Here is an 18,819-nt window from a genome sequence, read left to right as displayed (position 1 = left end):
TTTAATGTCTGCTGATGAAGGCATGTGCTCAGTCCTGGTACTCCTGGACCTTAGCGCTGCTTTTGACACCATTGATCACAACATCATGTTAGACAGACTGAGGCACTGGGTGGGGATCTCTGGTACTGCCCTAGAATGGTTTTCATCCTACCTGTCAAATAGGAAGTTTTGCGTGTCTGTAAACAACTATGTCTCTTCGTTCTGTCCAGTTAAATATGATGTGCCTCAGGGGTCGGTCTTAGGACCCATTTTGTTTTCCTTGTATCTGCTTCCCCTTGGACATATTATCCATAAACTGGCATTTCTTTTCATATTTATGCTGATGACACACAAATATACTTGCCCGTCAGATCCACAGACCCTGGAATGCTGAGTTCACATAACAGCTGCCTTTGTGAAGTTAAAAAATGGATGTCAAATAATTTCCTCCAACTGAACTCAGACAAAACAGAAATCCTGGTCATTGGGTCCCAGCAGATGGCAAAACAAATACTGCCATCTGCTGATTCCCTAGTAAATCTCATTAAGCCTGTGGCAAAGAACCTTGGTGTTTGGTTTGATAGTAATTTCAATTTCAAGCAGCACACCACAGAGCTTGTTCAGTCATATTTTTATCAACTTAGAAATATAGCAAAAATTCGATCTATGTTAACTTTTAAGGACACCGAGACCATTTTACATGCCTTCATCTCATCACGCCTGGATTATTGCAACAGCCTTTTCACCTGTTTAACCCAAAAATCTATTGATCGACTCAGCTGCCAGGCTTTTAACCAGAACAAAGAAATATGACCACATTACTCCTATTTTAGCTTCATTACACTGGCTCCCAGTATGTTTTAGAATTGACTTTAAAATTCTATTGATCACTTTTAAAGCTCTTCATGGCCTCTCGCCTTGTTTTATTTCTTAACTTTTAGTCCCATACACACCAGCACGTAACTTGAGATTCTCGGGCAGAGGACTGTTGTCTGTTCCAGAGTCTCGACTGAAAACTAAAGGGGACAGAGCGTTTGCTGTCAGGGCCCCGAGGCTCTTGAACAGCCTGCCCGAGGAAATCAGGTCAGCTGAGTCAGTGAACTCTTTTAAGTCCCTTCTTAAAACATACTTTTATAGGAGAGCCTTTCCCGATCTTATTTGACTTTATTTTACCCCTTTTATTTTACTAGTTTTATATTTATCTTAAATGTGTATTTTAGTCTTTTCTTTATCTTGTATTGTTTTTGTATTATTGTTTTTTGGGTCCTCCTCCTCCTGAAATGTTATAGCAACTGGATCGAGGGATATGCGCACAACGTGGTAGTAGGTGAATAAGGCCAATAGGTCGGTAGAACCTCACCAACACAAACCTCAAAATCCAAGATGGCTGCTCCCAGCACCAACAGTAGCGAAAGCTGTAGTAATATACTGTTTATGGCACTACTGTCTTATTTGTGTCTCATTAAGTCAGTCCTATACACAGTCCTGTCCAGTTTAAATCTGTGGACATGTTTGTAACCATATCTGTAGTGCAAAATGCCGTGTAATGCGTTGTTATCAGCTGGTAACCCTAACAATGGCCAGAGGCATCAATCTTGTTTACCGACTTAAACCTGTTGTTTGTACTGGAACTCTGTCACTGTGTGACGTCATTCCCAGCTCCGACCTCCGACTTAACGAGGTAAATGGAACGCTCCCTTACACCACAGGCTAGCTGTTTCCCACCATTTCCAGTCTTTGTGCTAGTCCAAGTCTTTTTTTTTGTTGTTGTTTTTTTTTTTACTGTATTCAGAAACCAATCATTAACCTACGTTAATCCACTATATCAGTGCTCTTGCTTGATTTATCTTGCCAACATTTTTGGTGCAATATTATATTATAAAACAAAATAACTATTATTAATTACGTAGATCAAAATCACAAATGTACCTAAGAGGGCTGTCATTTCTACAACATACGTCGGCATCTACTTTTACACCCTTGACTGAAAATATAAAACTTCCTTGACTGAAAAACTCCCAAACATGTTCTCATCCCAGGGCATCAAATACAGATGCTTTGACAGAGGGTTGGTATTTGATTGGTTAGGTTTAGGAAAAGACCATGGTTTGGGTTGAAATAAGTACATTATGTGATATTAGTCAAGTTTGTCTTGTTACATTATGTTAAACTTTAAATAACTAAACTTTGACTTTGGTTTCACATAGCGGATGGGTTACATTGGAGTTACTTGAAAGCCCAGGGCGCTGAAAGGTATCATGTGCATCAATTACTGCCAAAGTGAACGGGCTGCCCAAACACCATATGTTTATTGATAAAGCAATTTTGGTCATAGCTCTCTATCGGGCATTAAACTAAATGTTATCTTTTCCAAATTAAATAAGTGGTGACAGTGTGGAGTGCCTTCACCACACCAGACAATATTGAATTAAAATAGGAAACGTTTAAGCTGTCATGAAATGGCCACTGACTGATGCAAAAGAGCAGTCCAGCAGCAGTGTACGTCTCAAGTTTTTAAAGTGTGGGAAGGCAGCACAGCCTCGCACACAGACACAAACACGCCCACGTAGGCCAGCCCAACGCCATCTCCTCTCATTAAAGGCTTCAGGGTGTTAAGCTGCCTGTTCAGCTAAGGCCGTGGGAGCTGTCGCTTCCATTCTCACACACACACACGGCTGCAAACAGACTCATCGATCAGATGAGCATTTCTTCAACAGACTGACAACTGGATGGATAACAGTGATCTGCTTTTTCCTGGTGGCTCAGGATGTGAAATCAATTTTTTTGAAAAATTGATTCCGGCACACGAGGTTACCATGACAACGCTGACTGCGAGAGTCACGGGTCTATTTGATTGATTTTTCAAATATTCAGTCAGCTGATGCAACCATGACGGGTGATATATTTTAAGGAAGCTCAGTAGCTGCTCTTCCTGCTTTACTTTCTCAAATGAGACTTGCTTGTTCTTCAGTATTCTCACTAATTCCCCGTCTTCAGCGGTCCATTATATAATAAAGTGATGTCTCTAATCATAGCTGACATGCAGGTCAGGTGACCCGGGCCTGATCTGCTTAATGCTATGAGGCGTGTACAGATTATAGTCTGTAAGGTCTACTGTCCTGCCGAGCCCCATTAGTCACAGTGTAGTGATGAAGGTGAGCTCCTGCTCCAACCAGTATCTGAACTGGGGGGCTGAATTTGTTAGCCCATGAAAAGTTGGCTTTTTGGAGATACAGCGGGAAGCTGTTATAATGATCACGTCGGTCTGGGTCAAACTGATCACTTTAAGCAGAACCAAAATGTTTTTCCATTTCTTTATTTCTCATGCAGATTACCATCTGACATTTTATTACATAAAAATAAAATAATGAAATGGACAGCTTCACTATTCACTGAATTTCAAAACACAGTACAGCTGTTTAAAAATGCTTTTCAAATTACTGTACAATTAAGTTGCTGTTCTGTGTATAATTCAAATACACTATACAGCAATATAGTACAGTATTTCATATGAAACATAGCTTGTAGTTCAAATTATAATTAGGTTATAGCCTGAGACAATATTGTGCTGTTCACAAATACAGTAGTGCAAATGGGCTAGTAAGCCATAGGTTGGCGGTGGTTTCTGCCAACCTATGGCTATGGAGCAGTAAACCAACCAGTAAGCCAACCAACATGACTGTTAAAATATATGTGGCTATGACAAAAAAAACCCACCAATTTATTTGGACACCATTTATTTGCTTCCAGTCTCACAGTAGACTTTTAGAAATACAACTTTGATTAGACATCCATCACAGGTTTTGTGGTTGTTGCTGTAAGATGATCAATACAGTGCCTAAAATATCTGAAACTCAAGAAAATGACATAGCTCTTGGTGCAACTCTGCTTCTTTAACAAGATAGCAAGAACATCTAGCTATAAAGTCTAGACGAGTAACTATTGAGCAGTTCTGCCTGGCCAAGATCGGTATTGTGTCAGTCAGTGAGCTCCTGTTTTTTTTGGCAAGAAAGCTGTGTACGTCAGTTTATAATAGCCTGGAGCAGAGCAGCACCCTGCAAACTAATCTGCTGTCTCAGCCTTCAGTTTAGCATGTACTGTATGACCTGAGAAACAACTAACTGTGGCTGAGTAAAAGACGTCTTATGGACACAGAAAAGGAAAAAAAACAGGGAACTAAATTAAACTCAACTCCTGAACAGACACATCTAGTGATGCCAGTACACAGAAAAGAGGATAAAGTGATAAAGACCAGCTGGACAGATTATGTGTAAAACATAAAATTGTGACAAATCTGAAATTAGCAACACCCAGAGACTGAACTCCAGAGAGACATTTCCAGCATTGTTCAAAAGACAGCAGGCAACATCTACACCCAAACATGATGCTGGAAACTCAGGTAAACTCATACTGCAACGTTTCAGTAATATTTTTATCAGCTTGAGGTTGAACTAATCCATGTTCGTTACATCATCATTATTATTATTATTATTTTGGCTCCTGCAATGGGTATGGGTACGTCCCATCCTTGTGCGTTGAGCTGACCAGATGAACCAGTTGTTTCCAGTGCTGACTATCTTGAGCCAGCTGCTCTGCATCGTCCACAGCAACTCCGTGTTGTTGGAGGTCACCCGTGAGGACGTCGAGCCATCGGGTGCGGGGTTTACCTCGTGGTCGTTTCCAGCCTGCAGCTCTCTGATCAAATTGGAGAATGGCTCTCATTGGATGGTCAAGAGGGAGGCGGAGGACATGGCCAAACCAGTGGGTGCGGCATTGCGCAGCCAGACCAGATGCCCCCGGGCTGGCACATGTGGGCTCTAAGCACTTGATTGGAAACCCGCTGGGGCCACCGGATGTTCTCTATGGTCCTGAGGGCCCTGCTGTCAAAGCCATCTAGTCTTGCAGCCAGTGTCTTATTTAAAGGCCAGGTCTCGGAGCCATAGAGCAGGATGGGGAGTACTGCTAAGTTATAAATCCGGAGCTTCATCCTGCGTGAGATGGTATGGTGCCGCCAGAGTGGTTTCCAGAGAGACTGCAGAGCTGACGCAGCCAGGGCTCTTCTGCGGGTAATCTCTGGTTTTAGGTCCCCGTTGTTTGTCACTAGGGATCCCAGATACACAAAACTGCTGACGGGTTCTACAGTATCGTTGCCAAACCGCAGGGGAATTGGATATGGTCCGTCACCAACATACATGAACTTGGTTTTTGTCCAGCTCACCTGGAGGCCAAGCTTCTCAGCCTCTTCAATGTATATGCCCAGAGCGCCTCTCAGCTGGCTGAGGGACGTGCTGAGCAGGATGGTGTCGTCAGCGTATTCCAGGTCAGTCAGATAATAACTGCCGAAGGCCACTCCGGGGACCCGCTCACAAACCCTAGACATCAGATGGTCAATGATGCAGTTGAAAAGGTCAGGAGCAGCCACACAGCCCTGTCGAACGCTGCTGGAGATGGGAAACCAGTCTGAGTCTCTGCCGTTAATACGGACACAGCTCTGTGCGTTACTATAAAGCAACTTAAACAGGGCAATGATCTTGGGTGGTGCTCAAAGGGCGTGTAGGATACTCCACAGTGAAGTGTGGCAGACGGTGTCAAAGGCAGCCTTCAAGTCTATGAACCCGATGTAAAGATGGCGATCTTTACGGAATTCATAGGTCTTCTCTATCAGCAAGCGATGTTGTCAGCAATGTTCGTTACATGATTATGTTAGATTTACTGCATTTAGCCTACATGATACATCAGTGTTAGCTCCCCTGCCCCTTTTCAAAAACTATTTGTCCATTTCTCAACGGAGGCTCAGGTAAAAGGTACATTTGTCAAAAAAGTACCCTATGAAAAGGTACAGAAATGGTCCTTAAAGTGTTAATTGTGGACCTTTATTTATTTTTAAAGGTACAGAATCTTTGCTGACAGCAAAGGGTAGGTACTTTTAACAAACTTAAGGTACAGGCAAATGATAGAAAATCAGTGTTCCCCTGCCACCAGGGCATAAAGGGGTGGCGATGGCCCAGTGCATAAGACACATGCCTTTGGTGCAAGAGCCTTGGGTTCAATTCCCCCTGTGGCAACTAAATAAATAACTGCAAAGGTGTATTTTTGTCACTAGGGGTGCAGAAATGTTCTTTTACAGGTACAGACAAGAAGGTACAAAAATGTACCGCCATTTAAAGGTACAGTCTTCATACCCTGCTAGGGTCCAGCTGGAGTGACAAAGGATTTGCACCCTTTTAGGCCCATTCCAGTACCTTGAATTCGCTGTTTGTTGAGCTGGACTGAATATTATAAATGAGATTGTTGCCACACTTTATAACAGTTAGACCTCACTAAGTAACGTTACTGCAGTAAATGTGTTGTAGTCCTGTGCGTTATGTCGCATTATTGTATATTATGTGGTTCATGTAAGTTACAGCGACTGAGACGGTGGAGAAGCTGTATACCTGAGTATCAGTTAAATCACAATAAATCTAAACTGAATGTTACAAAGCAAACAGCGGTAGATCAGTGCTAACCTAGCTGACTGCCCCTGCCCTGCATTACGACAGGCTCGCATAAACAAATCGCTCCACATTTGCTTTTCCGTTACATCCTTTCTTGCAGGCTAAAATCAATACTTTGACATAATACCGGTGGTACACAGGATAGTAACATGGGTCGCGTTAGCTGGTGAAGTAATGTGGAAAGTATATATACAAATATACAACTGTAGTATTTTGCACCGGATAACGTCAGCAACTGCTCAGTGTTAGCCAGTAAGTTAACGTTATCCAACTTGAGCCAGCTGAAGAAAAACATCATAATATATTTCACATGCTTTGCAGTAATGTTGGTTTACCGTCCAATAGAATGAAAAGCCAACTTGGTTGGTTTTGTCGGTTTCAAAAAAAAAGTGGAGGTCTCCCCGTGACTCAAGCCTTTCTGATGGGGACTGTGTTTTCACCCGACATCTATTTGATTCTCGTTTGGGCTGAAGGGCTTTCAGCACATAAAACGGGTTGTTTTCATCCTTACGCAGAGTTTATGTTGGAATTTGTGTTGTGCTGGGAGCCGATTGTTTTGTGGTGTTAGTGGACTGCATTTTGTTAGGTGAGCTGTTGTTGCTGTAGTCAGAGAGAGGCTCGGGACCGCGCATGTAGAATTGTGGCTTTTCCGAGCAACAGAGAAAACAGGCGTGTGCTTTATTTCTAAGTGAGGTTGACAAAAAGGCAGTAAAAAAGTTATTAACCAATCAAAGTAATTTCCTTTCCACACACAAACAACCTGATGTCAGGTACCTTGTTCCAGTCGAAGGGACAGCGATCGCCTGGCGGCCTCCACCTCTGATTTGGGAGTGTCCAGAGCCTGCCGGCACCACTGCAGAGGTGTGAGGGAGTTATCTGTGGAGTCACTGGCTTTTGATGACGAATACAACCTAGAAAGAGACAGAGTCAAACAACGGTCTTAACTGCCACAGGACAACGTACAGTACTCTTTATGATAATTCAACCCTGTAGAAATAAATGAGTTTGGGCACTCATTCATGAACAAGATTCTGCAACCATGCTAGCAGCCTCAAGGCTTTGAGCTAAAAGCTAATGTCAGCATGCTAACATGCTCATAACGACAATGCTAACATGTGGATGTTTAGCATGGTCACTATCTTAAATTAGCTAATTAGTACTAAACACATACAGCTGACAGAAATATAATTCTGCAGGTATTTAGTCACAAACCAAAGTAGGGCAGCAACTAATAATTATTTTCAGCACTGATAAATATGCTAGGTAATAAATAATAAAAAAAGTCTTGTTTTGCCCAACCAAGAGTCCTAAACCCAAAGTTTGGTTTACAGTGATCTAAAATCAAAAGCTGGATCCACAGAACATTTAGCATGTTTTTACTGCTATGCATGAAAAAGAGGCTAAAAACAATGAATTAATTATTAAAATAGCTGCAGAGTTACCTTTTCTGTTTTATCAACTAATTGATTAAATCATTGCAGCTCTAAACGAAACTACTGGACAAATGGAAATTTTGTCATCTGCTCGTGGCGTTAGATGAAAAGTCAGGAGATCATCAGAATTTTTCCCATAGAGCCACGCTGCTATCATGGCTAAGCTCATTTTTGATATTGCATCTTTTCATTTGATATTTCAACATTTTATTTTCAGTTAATCCATGGATGGATGAGACGAAGGCATCCAATGTCCAACAAAAAGGAAAGACTGCAATGTTCATGTCTTTCAATATTAAAACTCCATTGCTTAACATAAATTAGCCCTTTTCCAGGTCCAGTTGTAGGACTCCTAGATATATAATTTCTTTTGTTACCTAGTCAGATTTATGAACGCTGTGTTAAATTCTCATGCTTTTTGCTCTTTCCATAGAAACACAATCAGAGATGACTAATTGAAAAAATGAACAATTACCAGCAGTAGCAGGTGTCACTGTTAAAATGTTTGAAGGATATTAGTGTTATGAAAGTATTGCTATAAAAGCTCTATTAGACCCACGTCTCCTTGCAGTCCCTGACAGAACACAGCAACGCCTCCATCTTTCCTTTGTGCCACCAATTCATCTCCTGAGTCATAAAACTCTCCGCCCATTGGCTTTAGGTGATGCTAAGCTTTTTAGATGTGAGGAAGAGGAGCTGCTCTGTTCAAATGGAGTGGATCAGATTATTCTGACAGCCCTGAACTCCTTCTCCTACATTTTCCCTCTGCAGGCATCATAGAGGGAGCTGAATTATAGATTAAAACCCTTCACTGCCATCAGGTGAGGGTCTGACCTGAGAGGGACTCACAAACACACCTTGGCTACTGTTCCTAGATACAAGGAGGGGACATGCCTGCAATATGAATACACCAAAAACATGATTAACCTGAATGTGCTGCTGTACAGAATCAGCTGTATTCTTTGCTCATGTTTCTATGTAGTCTGCTCTCACTGATATAAATGAGGTGGACAAAATATAAGAAACAGCTTCCCACAAAGTTGAATCAACACAAAAAAATTATATCACAACCATCATAAATCTAAGAATTTATTGCAGGAGTATTTTCTTTTAAGCTAGGTGTACCTAATAAACTGGCAACTAGAGTGTAAATCTCAGCACATACACATCCATGTTTCTTAGAGCAATGCTTGCCTTGATTGGTCTATTGATAGAAAATTACTAGATTATCAGTTTATTAATCGGTTCCTAATTTGATGATTAACTACTGGCCATTAAGTTTTAAAAAAACAAGCCCATTGCCTCCCTGACAAATGCTCTTCTCTATTTCTAAGTTAGACTAAAGAATAAGCAATTTGAAGACCTCGCTTTGGGTTTTAAGAACACTTCTAATAGCCAACTTAACTTGATTAACTGAAAAGGCTAAAACAAGAATTAGGGCAGTCCTGTTTGCCACCAAAAACTGCCAACTATTCATTCTAAGTGGCTTTCCATTGGTTTATTTGCTTGAGATGGTCAGTACACCCTGCAAGCTGCAACTAAATCAGCAAAATTTCAGTTTCTGGTTTTGAGGGAGAGTCTTTGTAGCCACTTACATGTGTTTTTCAGTGGTAGAAGACAATAACGATATCAGATCAGGGTTTAAGTGTTTCTAAGTTTTTGTTTGTTTGTTTGTTTGTTTGTTTGTTTGTTATAGTGTGTTTTTTTTTTAAGTAAAACACACCATATCTCATGGAAATTGTGGTTTTAAAGCATGACACAAAGACTTGTAAGGCTTTGATCCCTTAGGTAGAATAAGGCCCCATGGTAAAAGCCATTTTGATATGAATCTGGAAGACATGAGTCTGTCTCCCGCACAGAGGAAGAATGGCAGCTCGGTGCAGCCCTGACAACAAGTAGCCTGTTCTAGCTGAATAATTCACCTCCATGGTGGGTGTCTTTGTCTTGGCATGGCATGGAGGTGGACAGCCTGGGTTATTACAAAGCTTACATCCAGAAACAATGAGAAAATCAGGCATGAATAACAAGAGAATCATGTAACGTTAGCTTACAGCAAAACGCAACAAATTGTTGAGAATTAAGCCAAACCCTGGACAGTTACCATGTGTCATCGGGTTCATCTGAGCAGGACAGAGAATTCAAGTCCAAAAGTTCCAGCTCATCGAGGACCGACGGCTCGGATCCGTCCTCAGCCTCCCCCGCAGAAGCCGCTCCATCCCCGTCTATGTGCGGGAGGAAATAGTCGAAAGGCTCCTCCGGGGGCGTCAATGACCCCAAGGACGACTGGCACAGCAGGGTGGGCAGCGGGCTGGGCAGGCAGTATCCCCCGACGCTGCCGAGCACGTACGCCGGGGACGCGGGCAGCACATGCGGGCCGCCGTTGCAGCCGCTCGCCCGGGTCCGCAGCTGCTCGTTCTGCCGCTCCAGTTTCCGGACCAGCTCCTGCAGCTTCTTCACCTCCAGCTCGGCGTTCAGGGTGTTGCTGTTGCAGTCCACCTCCGTCATCATCGCGAGGTTCAGTACCGCTGCCTCCATTTGACCAGAACACAGTAATTAATGCTATTTTAGCCGCTACAGGTAGGACCAAGCTGCGGCGGTTCACCGGTCGCCCTCAGACTGATTTCTATATTCTGGTAGTGGTAGTAATCTGTCTAGTACGCCTGTCTGGACGGGCACCCAATGGGAGACTATAAGGCTCCACCTCTCTACCACACACACACCCACACACCCGCCTTCCTAACCCACAAGCCTGATTACAGGTAGAAACTGCACCTGTCAGCCTAAGTTGTGGGCGAAAACCCACCTAAGATATTTTGCAAACTTAAACCATTGAACTTTTTTTTATAACCAGAACCGTTTTAAACCGTGTTTTTTTATTTAAAGAAAATATACCGCACAGGATATTGTTAATTTATCAATCGTCATCCATTAAACTGATGGCCAAATTGTTCTGGACAGAAAAAGATGCATTATCATTAGCAGTGGCGCACCTGGGCACCATGTATGTGCATTTTGCACCATCTGGTGGCTGAAGCTGGCTATGACATGAAATGGAAATTCTGTATGGTTTCAGCAGGTTTGGAAAAATTTTTTTCGTTTCGTTCAATTTCAAAACACTTTATTTATCACCATGGGGAAATTGCGAGACCCGTAGATTACTAAAAGTTAAATAAAAAAACATCTTTCATAGTAAACATAGCCTAATATATTAATAAATAAATAGACAGACATATATCAACATTGTCACCATAGTCCAAAGCAGCATTACTAAATTAAATAAGTACATTATCAAACAAAGTAATTCATGTACTGTATAGGTGGGTTGTAGTGTCTGCATAGCAGATGGGTGTGGTCATAGTACAGTATTGCAAGAATTTATGAATCACTAAGTAAGTGTGCGTGTGCTTGTATGCATAAGTGTGTGCTGGAGAATGAAGGAAGTGGTGATCAGGGAAAGAAGGAGTTCAGGGATGGTTGGGAGTTTAGGAGCTGAACATCCTTGGTACAAACGGTGTCCTTCTCCTCTAAATTCTGTAGCCTGGACAGCGCAGCCGACGTCCTGAGGGGAGCCACTCAAATGCAGGGAACAGAGCATGTGAGGGGTCCTGTAAAATCCTGCCAGCTTATATCAGCATCTGCTGCTCACATACAGTGGAGAGGGCTCTGACCGGAAGTCCAATTATTTTGGAAAAGACTTTAGCTGAGTTTTGCAGGTGGTTTCTGCTTTGCAGAGTGATGGAGTAGAACCAGCAGGAGGAGGAGAATGTCATAACACTCAATGGAGGAATAGTAGAAATGAATTGAGCTTCCTCAGGAGATAGTGCCGCTGCAGGTATCTCCTGAGGATCTCCTCAGTGTCCAAGTAAATTTCATCAGATTATCATAGATTGTACTCTGATACTTATAATATTCAGCAATTTCTACAGACTTCCCATGGATAATGGAGCAGCCTGCCACAGCCAGTTCCCTCTGCTTGTTGTAAAAAGTCACCACCATCTCCTTGGTCTTGTTCACATTTAGTTCCAGGCAGGATTTATCGCACTAATCCACATACTCATGAAGAGCTGAGCTGTGGTGCTGTAGGGGGCCTAAAAGCAAAGATAGAAGAACTGCATCAGTGTACTTAACCAAGTGACAGTTTGGGTGGGCGGACCTTCAGTCATCGGTGTAAAGAATAAAAAGCAGAGGAGGAAAATCGATTGATTTATTAGTTGAAAGAAATCTAATAGGTCATTTTAATTGTAAAATAATCATTCAAGTAATTTGCCAAGTAGAAACGCAAAACATTTGCTTCTCAAATGTGAGGATCTTTAACTCAGTATGCACTCCCCTCATATACAGTCCCCTCCAAAAGAATCTGAATGGCAATCACTGAAGACATTTGGGTTTAAGATCAAATTTCAACTTTCATTTCCTGGTATTCACATCTAGATGTGTTAAACAACTTAGGACATACCACTCTTTGTTAGATGTGAACACCAGGAAATAAAAGCTGAAATTCTGAACTCTTGTCTCATACTCATCTTTTGATCTTAAACCCAAATGTCTTCAGTGAACAACAAAAACAAAGGAATTTGCCTTACTGTTCCAATACTTTTGGAGGGGACTGTATGTGGCCTGTACTGTCCATGGTAATCCCAAGCAAAAGTAGAACATAAAAAATAATAATACACATGTATTTTTATGTGAAAAACAGTATTTATTGTTTCAGCATATTGATAAATGTATTCCACTTTCATGTATTCCTTGACACACACTTCCATCTGGTGGCTGAAGCAACTCATTGCAGCTCGTTGAGTCAGGGCTGCCTCTTGAAACAAGACATCCAGCTGTTTGCTCTTCCAAGAGCTTAAATAAACTACACAAGTAATGTGGCCTCTTGGAAAAAGATGAAGAATCACTTCCAATGGGGGCACGTTGATAACCAGATGTCAGTGTGAATGTTTCATATTAGAGTTCAGGTGAGGTGATCCGCCTTCTCAGCGTTTCTTCCAGGTGAACTTCTTTCTCGCTCCCTCCTGGCCCGGCTTCTTCCTCTCCCTCACTCTCGGGTCGGGGGTCAGCAGACCAGCTGGAAATAAGAGAAACGAATGTAACAGTTTGGAAAGTGAGGGAAGTCGCGAGACAAGGTGCTTTTTAGAAGTGTTCTGTTCAGCTGTATCTCAGTCAGATATTTTTGTTTTGTAAGGAGTACGTTTTTAAGCCTCAATGTTTTTGCCTACATCTGCCTTTCTTCTTTCTTGTTATCTTCATGATGTGGAAATAAGCCTCACCTTAACTCTACAGGACTCCTATCTTAGCCTTTTACAGTGTGTTCAAATTAAATCTCAGCAACATAGTCAATAAAATGAAGATAATGTATATATTATTAGTCTGTGTTATACTGTCTTTTGCATTTGTATTCATGTTTTAAATCCTCACATTTACCAACCATCAATTGTAGGTATGACTATCAAGGTAGACCTATTAGCCAGCTCTTAGTTATAGAACTATAATAATGTAAAGAGAAAATGTAAGAGTATATAAAGCTGGACATGCAGCAAGAACACTGAACATACACATTATATTACATACATTCACCTGAAGGACACACAATGACGGGAAGACAAATTACATTTTATAGCCACTTAAAAAGGATCACACTGGTAAATTTAAATGATTTTCAGCACTGTTTTTTTAGATTGGCTCCCTTCCAGTCAGTGGTTAATTGAAATTCAGTATGCTATCAAAACAATTTAGCAATGACTTGTAACTTCCTCATATACTGTCTGTTCTTTAAGAGCAGGGTCTTGGATGGAAGCACCTACACCTGAGCTTTTGGCTGCATTAATGAGCCACTGTTGGACTGACTGTCTAGTCAGTCAACAATTAAACAATGTGACAGGGGCAGTTTTTGTTGCATTGAAAAGCAGATTTTAAACATTTTGTAATAACAAGCTGAACAAACTGTCCCTGCTCACTACCCTGCAATGATGATTAATCACTTACCAAAAAACACATACACACACAATTAAATGTTAATTTGGATGGATTACCTGTTACAAATACATTTTAATAAAGGTTTCACTCCACAGGCAGACCCTATTGTGTGCTCTGAAGGTAAGATATATTTGGGGTATATACTGGAAAATTAAAGTAATAATAACCTTGATATGTACAGAGCTTTTCTAAACAAAGTTACGAAGAGCTTTCAAAGGAAAAGAAGGAGGATTAGAGCTTTAAGAAGTGACCTCCCACCTTGTCTCATGGTCTCCACCTCTCCCTCGGACAGGAAGCTGAGGATGGCGCGGGAGATGGCGAGCCGCAGCGCCCCCGCCTGGCTGGACCGCCCGCCGCCGCTCACGGTGCACTCCAGGTCAAAGCGCCCCAGCATGCCCATGAACTGCAGCGGGAACATCAGCTGCTCTCTGAGAGCGAGGGAGATGAGGAATTAAAAAGAAGGAGAGGGGGGAAATGACCAAGAAATAATGATAAAAGAAGAAGAAGAGGTGAAAGAATGAAATGTGGTTGAATAGGCAGAGCAGGAGTGTGTGCTATTTAACAGATAGTGGTATCAACGGCGGAGGCTTAGCTAATTTAATGTCTGGTTGGGTGACTTTTCAGACAAGCATAGAGGATCCTGGCACTGTGAAAAGCTTTCATTTACAATCTCACCACCACATATTACAGAGCAACTTCTGACTCAGCAGGAACAGAGTGAGCTTGTGTGTGCGTGTGAAAAGAAAGTGTCTGTGTTCTGGATGGCATCTCAGCCTGAATGGCCTATGGCTGCTGACAAAGTCAATTGTCACCTCTCTGCTCCAATTACAGCCCGTCCTCACACTGCGTGACAACACCATCTCTGGACATTCTCTCTCTCACACACACACACACACACACACACAGTCATTCAACTGTGTAATTAACTTACTACAAGGAGATAAATAAAAAAGCAGGCGATGCCGTGAAGAGCGAAAAAGCTGCTTTTTAATTTTTTTGGGGGGAGTGGGGGGGGGGGGAACACATCACGTCTTGCATTTTAAGGAAAGTGGTCTCTGTGAGTGAAGCAGCAGAGAGCCTGTGATGTGGAAAAGGTTTATTTGTTCAGAGTGGAGACACTCCTACCTGTCCTGCAGTACTGGGAAGTAGTGCAGGTAGTCTTGGCTGTTGATGGTGATGCGTCCGGAGCCGCAGTCTCGAAGAACCACAGAGGAGTTAGACGTCTTCCTCCGACCTGAGAGGAAACATAAGACTTATCTCCATTTTCTTATTAGATATCACAACAGAGTTGGAAGCTAACTCAAAAGTCAGTTGTAAATGTGTTTAAGTGTACATTTACGGAAACATTTGTTAAATGTTTTACATTACAACTGAACTGAAAATTTTGTGGATTTGACCATCACTTCCTTCAGCTGAGCTTAGGGAACACAGCTTCATCCCTATGTAGTGAACCAGCCATTGTTGGTTAAATTATTTTATATCAAAAAGGATTAATCCAGAATATCTCTTTGTCTCCCTGACAGAAAGGAGGGGGGGGGGGGGTTGAGGGAGTGAGATATCAACCCTCAACAAACAGCTGAAGAACCCTAAAGGGGGGGTGGTAAGGTTTGCTTCACTCCCCACACACAGACACTCCCCAAGACCAAAAGGGGCAGCGTAACCATGGTAACGATGTTCCTCATTCAGATTACCTCAGACATCAAAGAACCCCCTTTTCTTCAGTCTTGATTCTCTACCCCACCAAAGAGCCATTAATTTGGACTCTTAACATGCCCTCTCCCTTTTCACACCCAGTTGTGAAACTGGTGAGAAACGCCAGATGCCAGAGAAGGACACAGTAAATTTGACAAATGAATGTTGTCTCCTTATAAACTTATAATCTTGTAGTACTTAGTGCCTGCCACTTCAATTTGAATAGTTCCATTACCATGTTCTTGTTAGAAACTGTTTGAAAGAAGAATCCATAAATAAGTTAATTTTGCAGTCCTCTTTACTCTTCAGTAATGCTTCGGCATTTAATTTATGTTGTACCTAATGTTGTTCCAAGCACCTTTATATACTTTCTTTATAAATGATATGGTATAGAAATATTGTCATGTGTTAAATAACCAACTTTCGCTCCTGACCCAAGGATGGAGTTAACTCTAAGTAGATTGTCAGAGGATTCTCAAGTCCTCTCATGGAACCAGTGTCCTCCCAGAGGACAAATTAAGTATTACATGTCATTGTTAATGCCTCTCCTTCTGTTTAATGTACAGGTGCTGGTCATATAATTAGAATATCATCAAAAAGTTGATTTATTTCAGTAATTTCATTCAAAAAGTGAAACTTGGATATTATATTCATTCATTACACACAGACTGATATATTTCAAATGTTTATTTCATTTAATTGTGATGATTAAAACTGACAACTAATCCCAAATTCAGTATCTCCGAAAATTAGAACATTACTTGAGACCAACACAAAAAAAGGATTTTTAGAAATGTTGGCCAACTGAAAAGTATGAACATGAAAAGTAGGAGGAGTCAATCAGTCTGTGGCACTGCTCAGGTGTTATGAGAGCCCAGGTTGCTCTGATAGTGGCCTTCAGCTCTTCTGCATTGTTGGGTCTGGCGTATTGCATCTTCCTCTTCACAATACCCCATAGTTTTCTATAGGGTTAAGGTCAGGCCAGTTTGCCGGCCAATTAAGAACAGGGATACCATGGTCCTTAAACCAGGTACTGGTAGCTTTGGCACTGTGTGCAGGTGCCAAGTCCTGTAGGAAAATGAAATCTGCATCTCCATAAAGTTGGTCAGCAGCAGGAAGCATGAAGTGCTCTAAAACTTCCTGATAGATGGCTGCGTTGACCTTGGACCTCAGAAAACACAGTGGACCAACACCAGCAGATGACATGGCACCCCAAACCATCACTGACTGTGGAAACTTTACACTGGACTTCAAGCAACGTGGATTCTGTGCCTCTCCTCTCTTCCTCCAGACTCTGGGACCTTGATTTCCAAAGGAAATGCAAAATTTACTTTCATTAGAGAACATAACTTTGGACCACTCAGAAGCAGTCCAGTCCTTTTTGTCTTTAGCCCAGGCGAGACACTTCTGACGCTGTGTCTTGTTCAAGAGTGGCTCGACACAAGGAATGCGACAGCTGAAACCCATGTCTTGCATATGTCTGTGCGTGGTGGTTGTTGAAGCACTGACTCCAGCTGCAGTCCACTCTTTGTGAATCTCCTCCACATTTTTTAATGGGTTTTGTTTCACAATCCTCTCCAGGGTGCGGTTTTCCCTATTGCTTTTTCACTTTTTTCTACCACATCTTTTCCTTCCCTTCGCCTCTTTATTAATGTACTTGGACACAGAGCTCTGTGAACGGCCAGCCTCTTTAGCAATGACCTTCTGTGTCTTGCCCTCCTTGTGCAAGGTGTCAATGATCGTCTTTTGGACAGCTGTCAAGTCAGCAGTCTTCCCCATGATTGTGTAGCCTACAGAACTAGACTGAGAGACCATTTAAAGGCCTTTGCAGGTGTTTTGAGTTAATTAACTGATTAGAGTGTGGCACCAGGTGTCTTCAATATTGAACCTTTTCACAATATTCTAATTTTCTGAGATACTGATTTTGGGGTTTTCATTAGTTGTCAATTATAATCATCAAAATTAAAAGGAATGAACACTTGAAATATATCAGTCTATGTGGAATGAATGTATACATTATACAAGTTTCACTTTCTGAATGGAATTACTAAAATAAATCAACTTTTTGATGATATTCTAATTATATGACTAGTACCTGTATAACTTAACTGCAAACAAGGAGAAAATATATAGGTATGTATGTATGTATGTGTCATACACTTTGTGTGAACACATATATATATATATACACACACACACACGCACACACACATATATATTAGGGCTGTCAGCATTAACGCGTTAATCGTGATGAGATTAGGGACTGATCATAACGCGTTTTAATTGTGTTAATCGCATTAATTGCGTGTGTCAAATATTCTTATTTAACACCGTCACTGGTGCTGTTACCAAAGAATCTTTGCTAAAAAGATCTTTGGCTGCTACTATTTTGACCCTTCGATGCACCCTTACTTGTTGTCATAGTGCCACAGACACTTCCTACCACCTACCGCAGCCATGGAGATGAACAACAACAGAGTCCCAGACGGCTCCGTTGCCAAGTCAAAAGCAGTATGCATCTTGCGTGAAATGTAATTAAAATATCATCAAACTACTTAGAGCTTAAGCTAATGTTACCATCAATGAGCTAAGCATACAGCTAATCAGGTTGATGCTAGCGGACTGAGGTAAAGCACTATTTTGGAGAGTACAAGTTACATTGTCGTCGCGGGGGACAATTGTTGCACACATACATAGCTTTTTTTTGTTATGCACTTTATAATAATGTGTGTACATTTTGTCAATACACCTATATATACACATATACATATACAGTGGGGGGAAAAAGTATTTGACCCCTTGCTGATTTGGCAGGTTTGCCCACTTACAAAGAATGCAACAATCTACAATTTTAATCATATGTACATTCTAACAGTGAAAGACAGAATCCCAAAGAAAATTTCAGAAAATCACATCATATGAATTTATAAAAATTGATAACCATCTGATGAGGAAAAACAAGTATTTGACCCCCTGGACAAACAGCATGTTAATATTTTGTAGAAAAGCCATTATTGGCCAGCACAGATGTCAAACGGTTTTTATAGTTGGTGACAAGGTTTGTGCACATTTCGGCAGGGATGTTGGCCCACTCCTCCCTGCAGACAGCCTCCAAATCATTCAGGTTCCGAGGTTGTCGCCTGGCAACTCGAATTTTAAGCTCCCTCCAAAGATTTTCAATTGGATTCAGGTCTGGAGACTGGCTAGGCCACTCCAGAACCTTGATGTGCTTCTTCTTCAGC

The 18,819-nt window shown here is 41.6% G+C and overlaps 2 protein-coding genes across 2 annotated transcripts in view; both read right to left on the bottom strand.

Annotated features, from left to right (window-relative positions):
- The window catches only part of LOC123976962 (SLAIN motif-containing protein 1-like), an 18,359-nt gene extending 7,753 nt beyond the window's left edge, over window positions 1-10,606 (bottom strand). Inside the window, exons 1-4 of the mRNA XM_046059388.1 lie at window positions 10,008-10,606; window positions 7,248-7,384; window positions 4,788-5,520; window positions 4,499-4,674 (exon numbers count right to left, since the gene is read on the bottom strand). Of these exons, the coding sequence (XP_045915344.1) occupies window positions 4,499-4,674; window positions 4,788-5,520; window positions 7,248-7,384; window positions 10,008-10,441 (1,480 nt within the window). The 5' untranslated portion in view covers window positions 10,442-10,606. The remainder of the gene's footprint in view (window positions 1-4,498; window positions 4,675-4,787; window positions 5,521-7,247; window positions 7,385-10,007) is intronic.
- Window positions 10,607-12,584: 1,978 nt separating this feature from the next.
- The window catches only part of mrps9 (mitochondrial ribosomal protein S9), a 21,193-nt gene continuing 14,958 nt past the window's right edge, over window positions 12,585-18,819 (bottom strand). Inside the window, exons 9-11 of the mRNA XM_046061165.1 lie at window positions 15,011-15,119; window positions 14,144-14,313; window positions 12,585-12,977 (exon numbers count right to left, since the gene is read on the bottom strand). Coding sequence (XP_045917121.1) covers window positions 12,886-12,977; window positions 14,144-14,313; window positions 15,011-15,119 — 371 coding nt within the window. The 3' untranslated portion in view covers window positions 12,585-12,885. The remainder of the gene's footprint in view (window positions 12,978-14,143; window positions 14,314-15,010; window positions 15,120-18,819) is intronic.

Source organism: Micropterus dolomieu, linkage group LG01, assembly GCF_021292245.1.
Source record: "Micropterus dolomieu isolate WLL.071019.BEF.003 ecotype Adirondacks linkage group LG01, ASM2129224v1, whole genome shotgun sequence".
Classification (NCBI taxonomy): domain Eukaryota; kingdom Metazoa; phylum Chordata; class Actinopteri; order Centrarchiformes; family Centrarchidae; genus Micropterus; species Micropterus dolomieu.
Note: the sequence above shows the minus strand (reverse complement) of the source record. Positions and strands in the feature narration are given on the sequence as shown.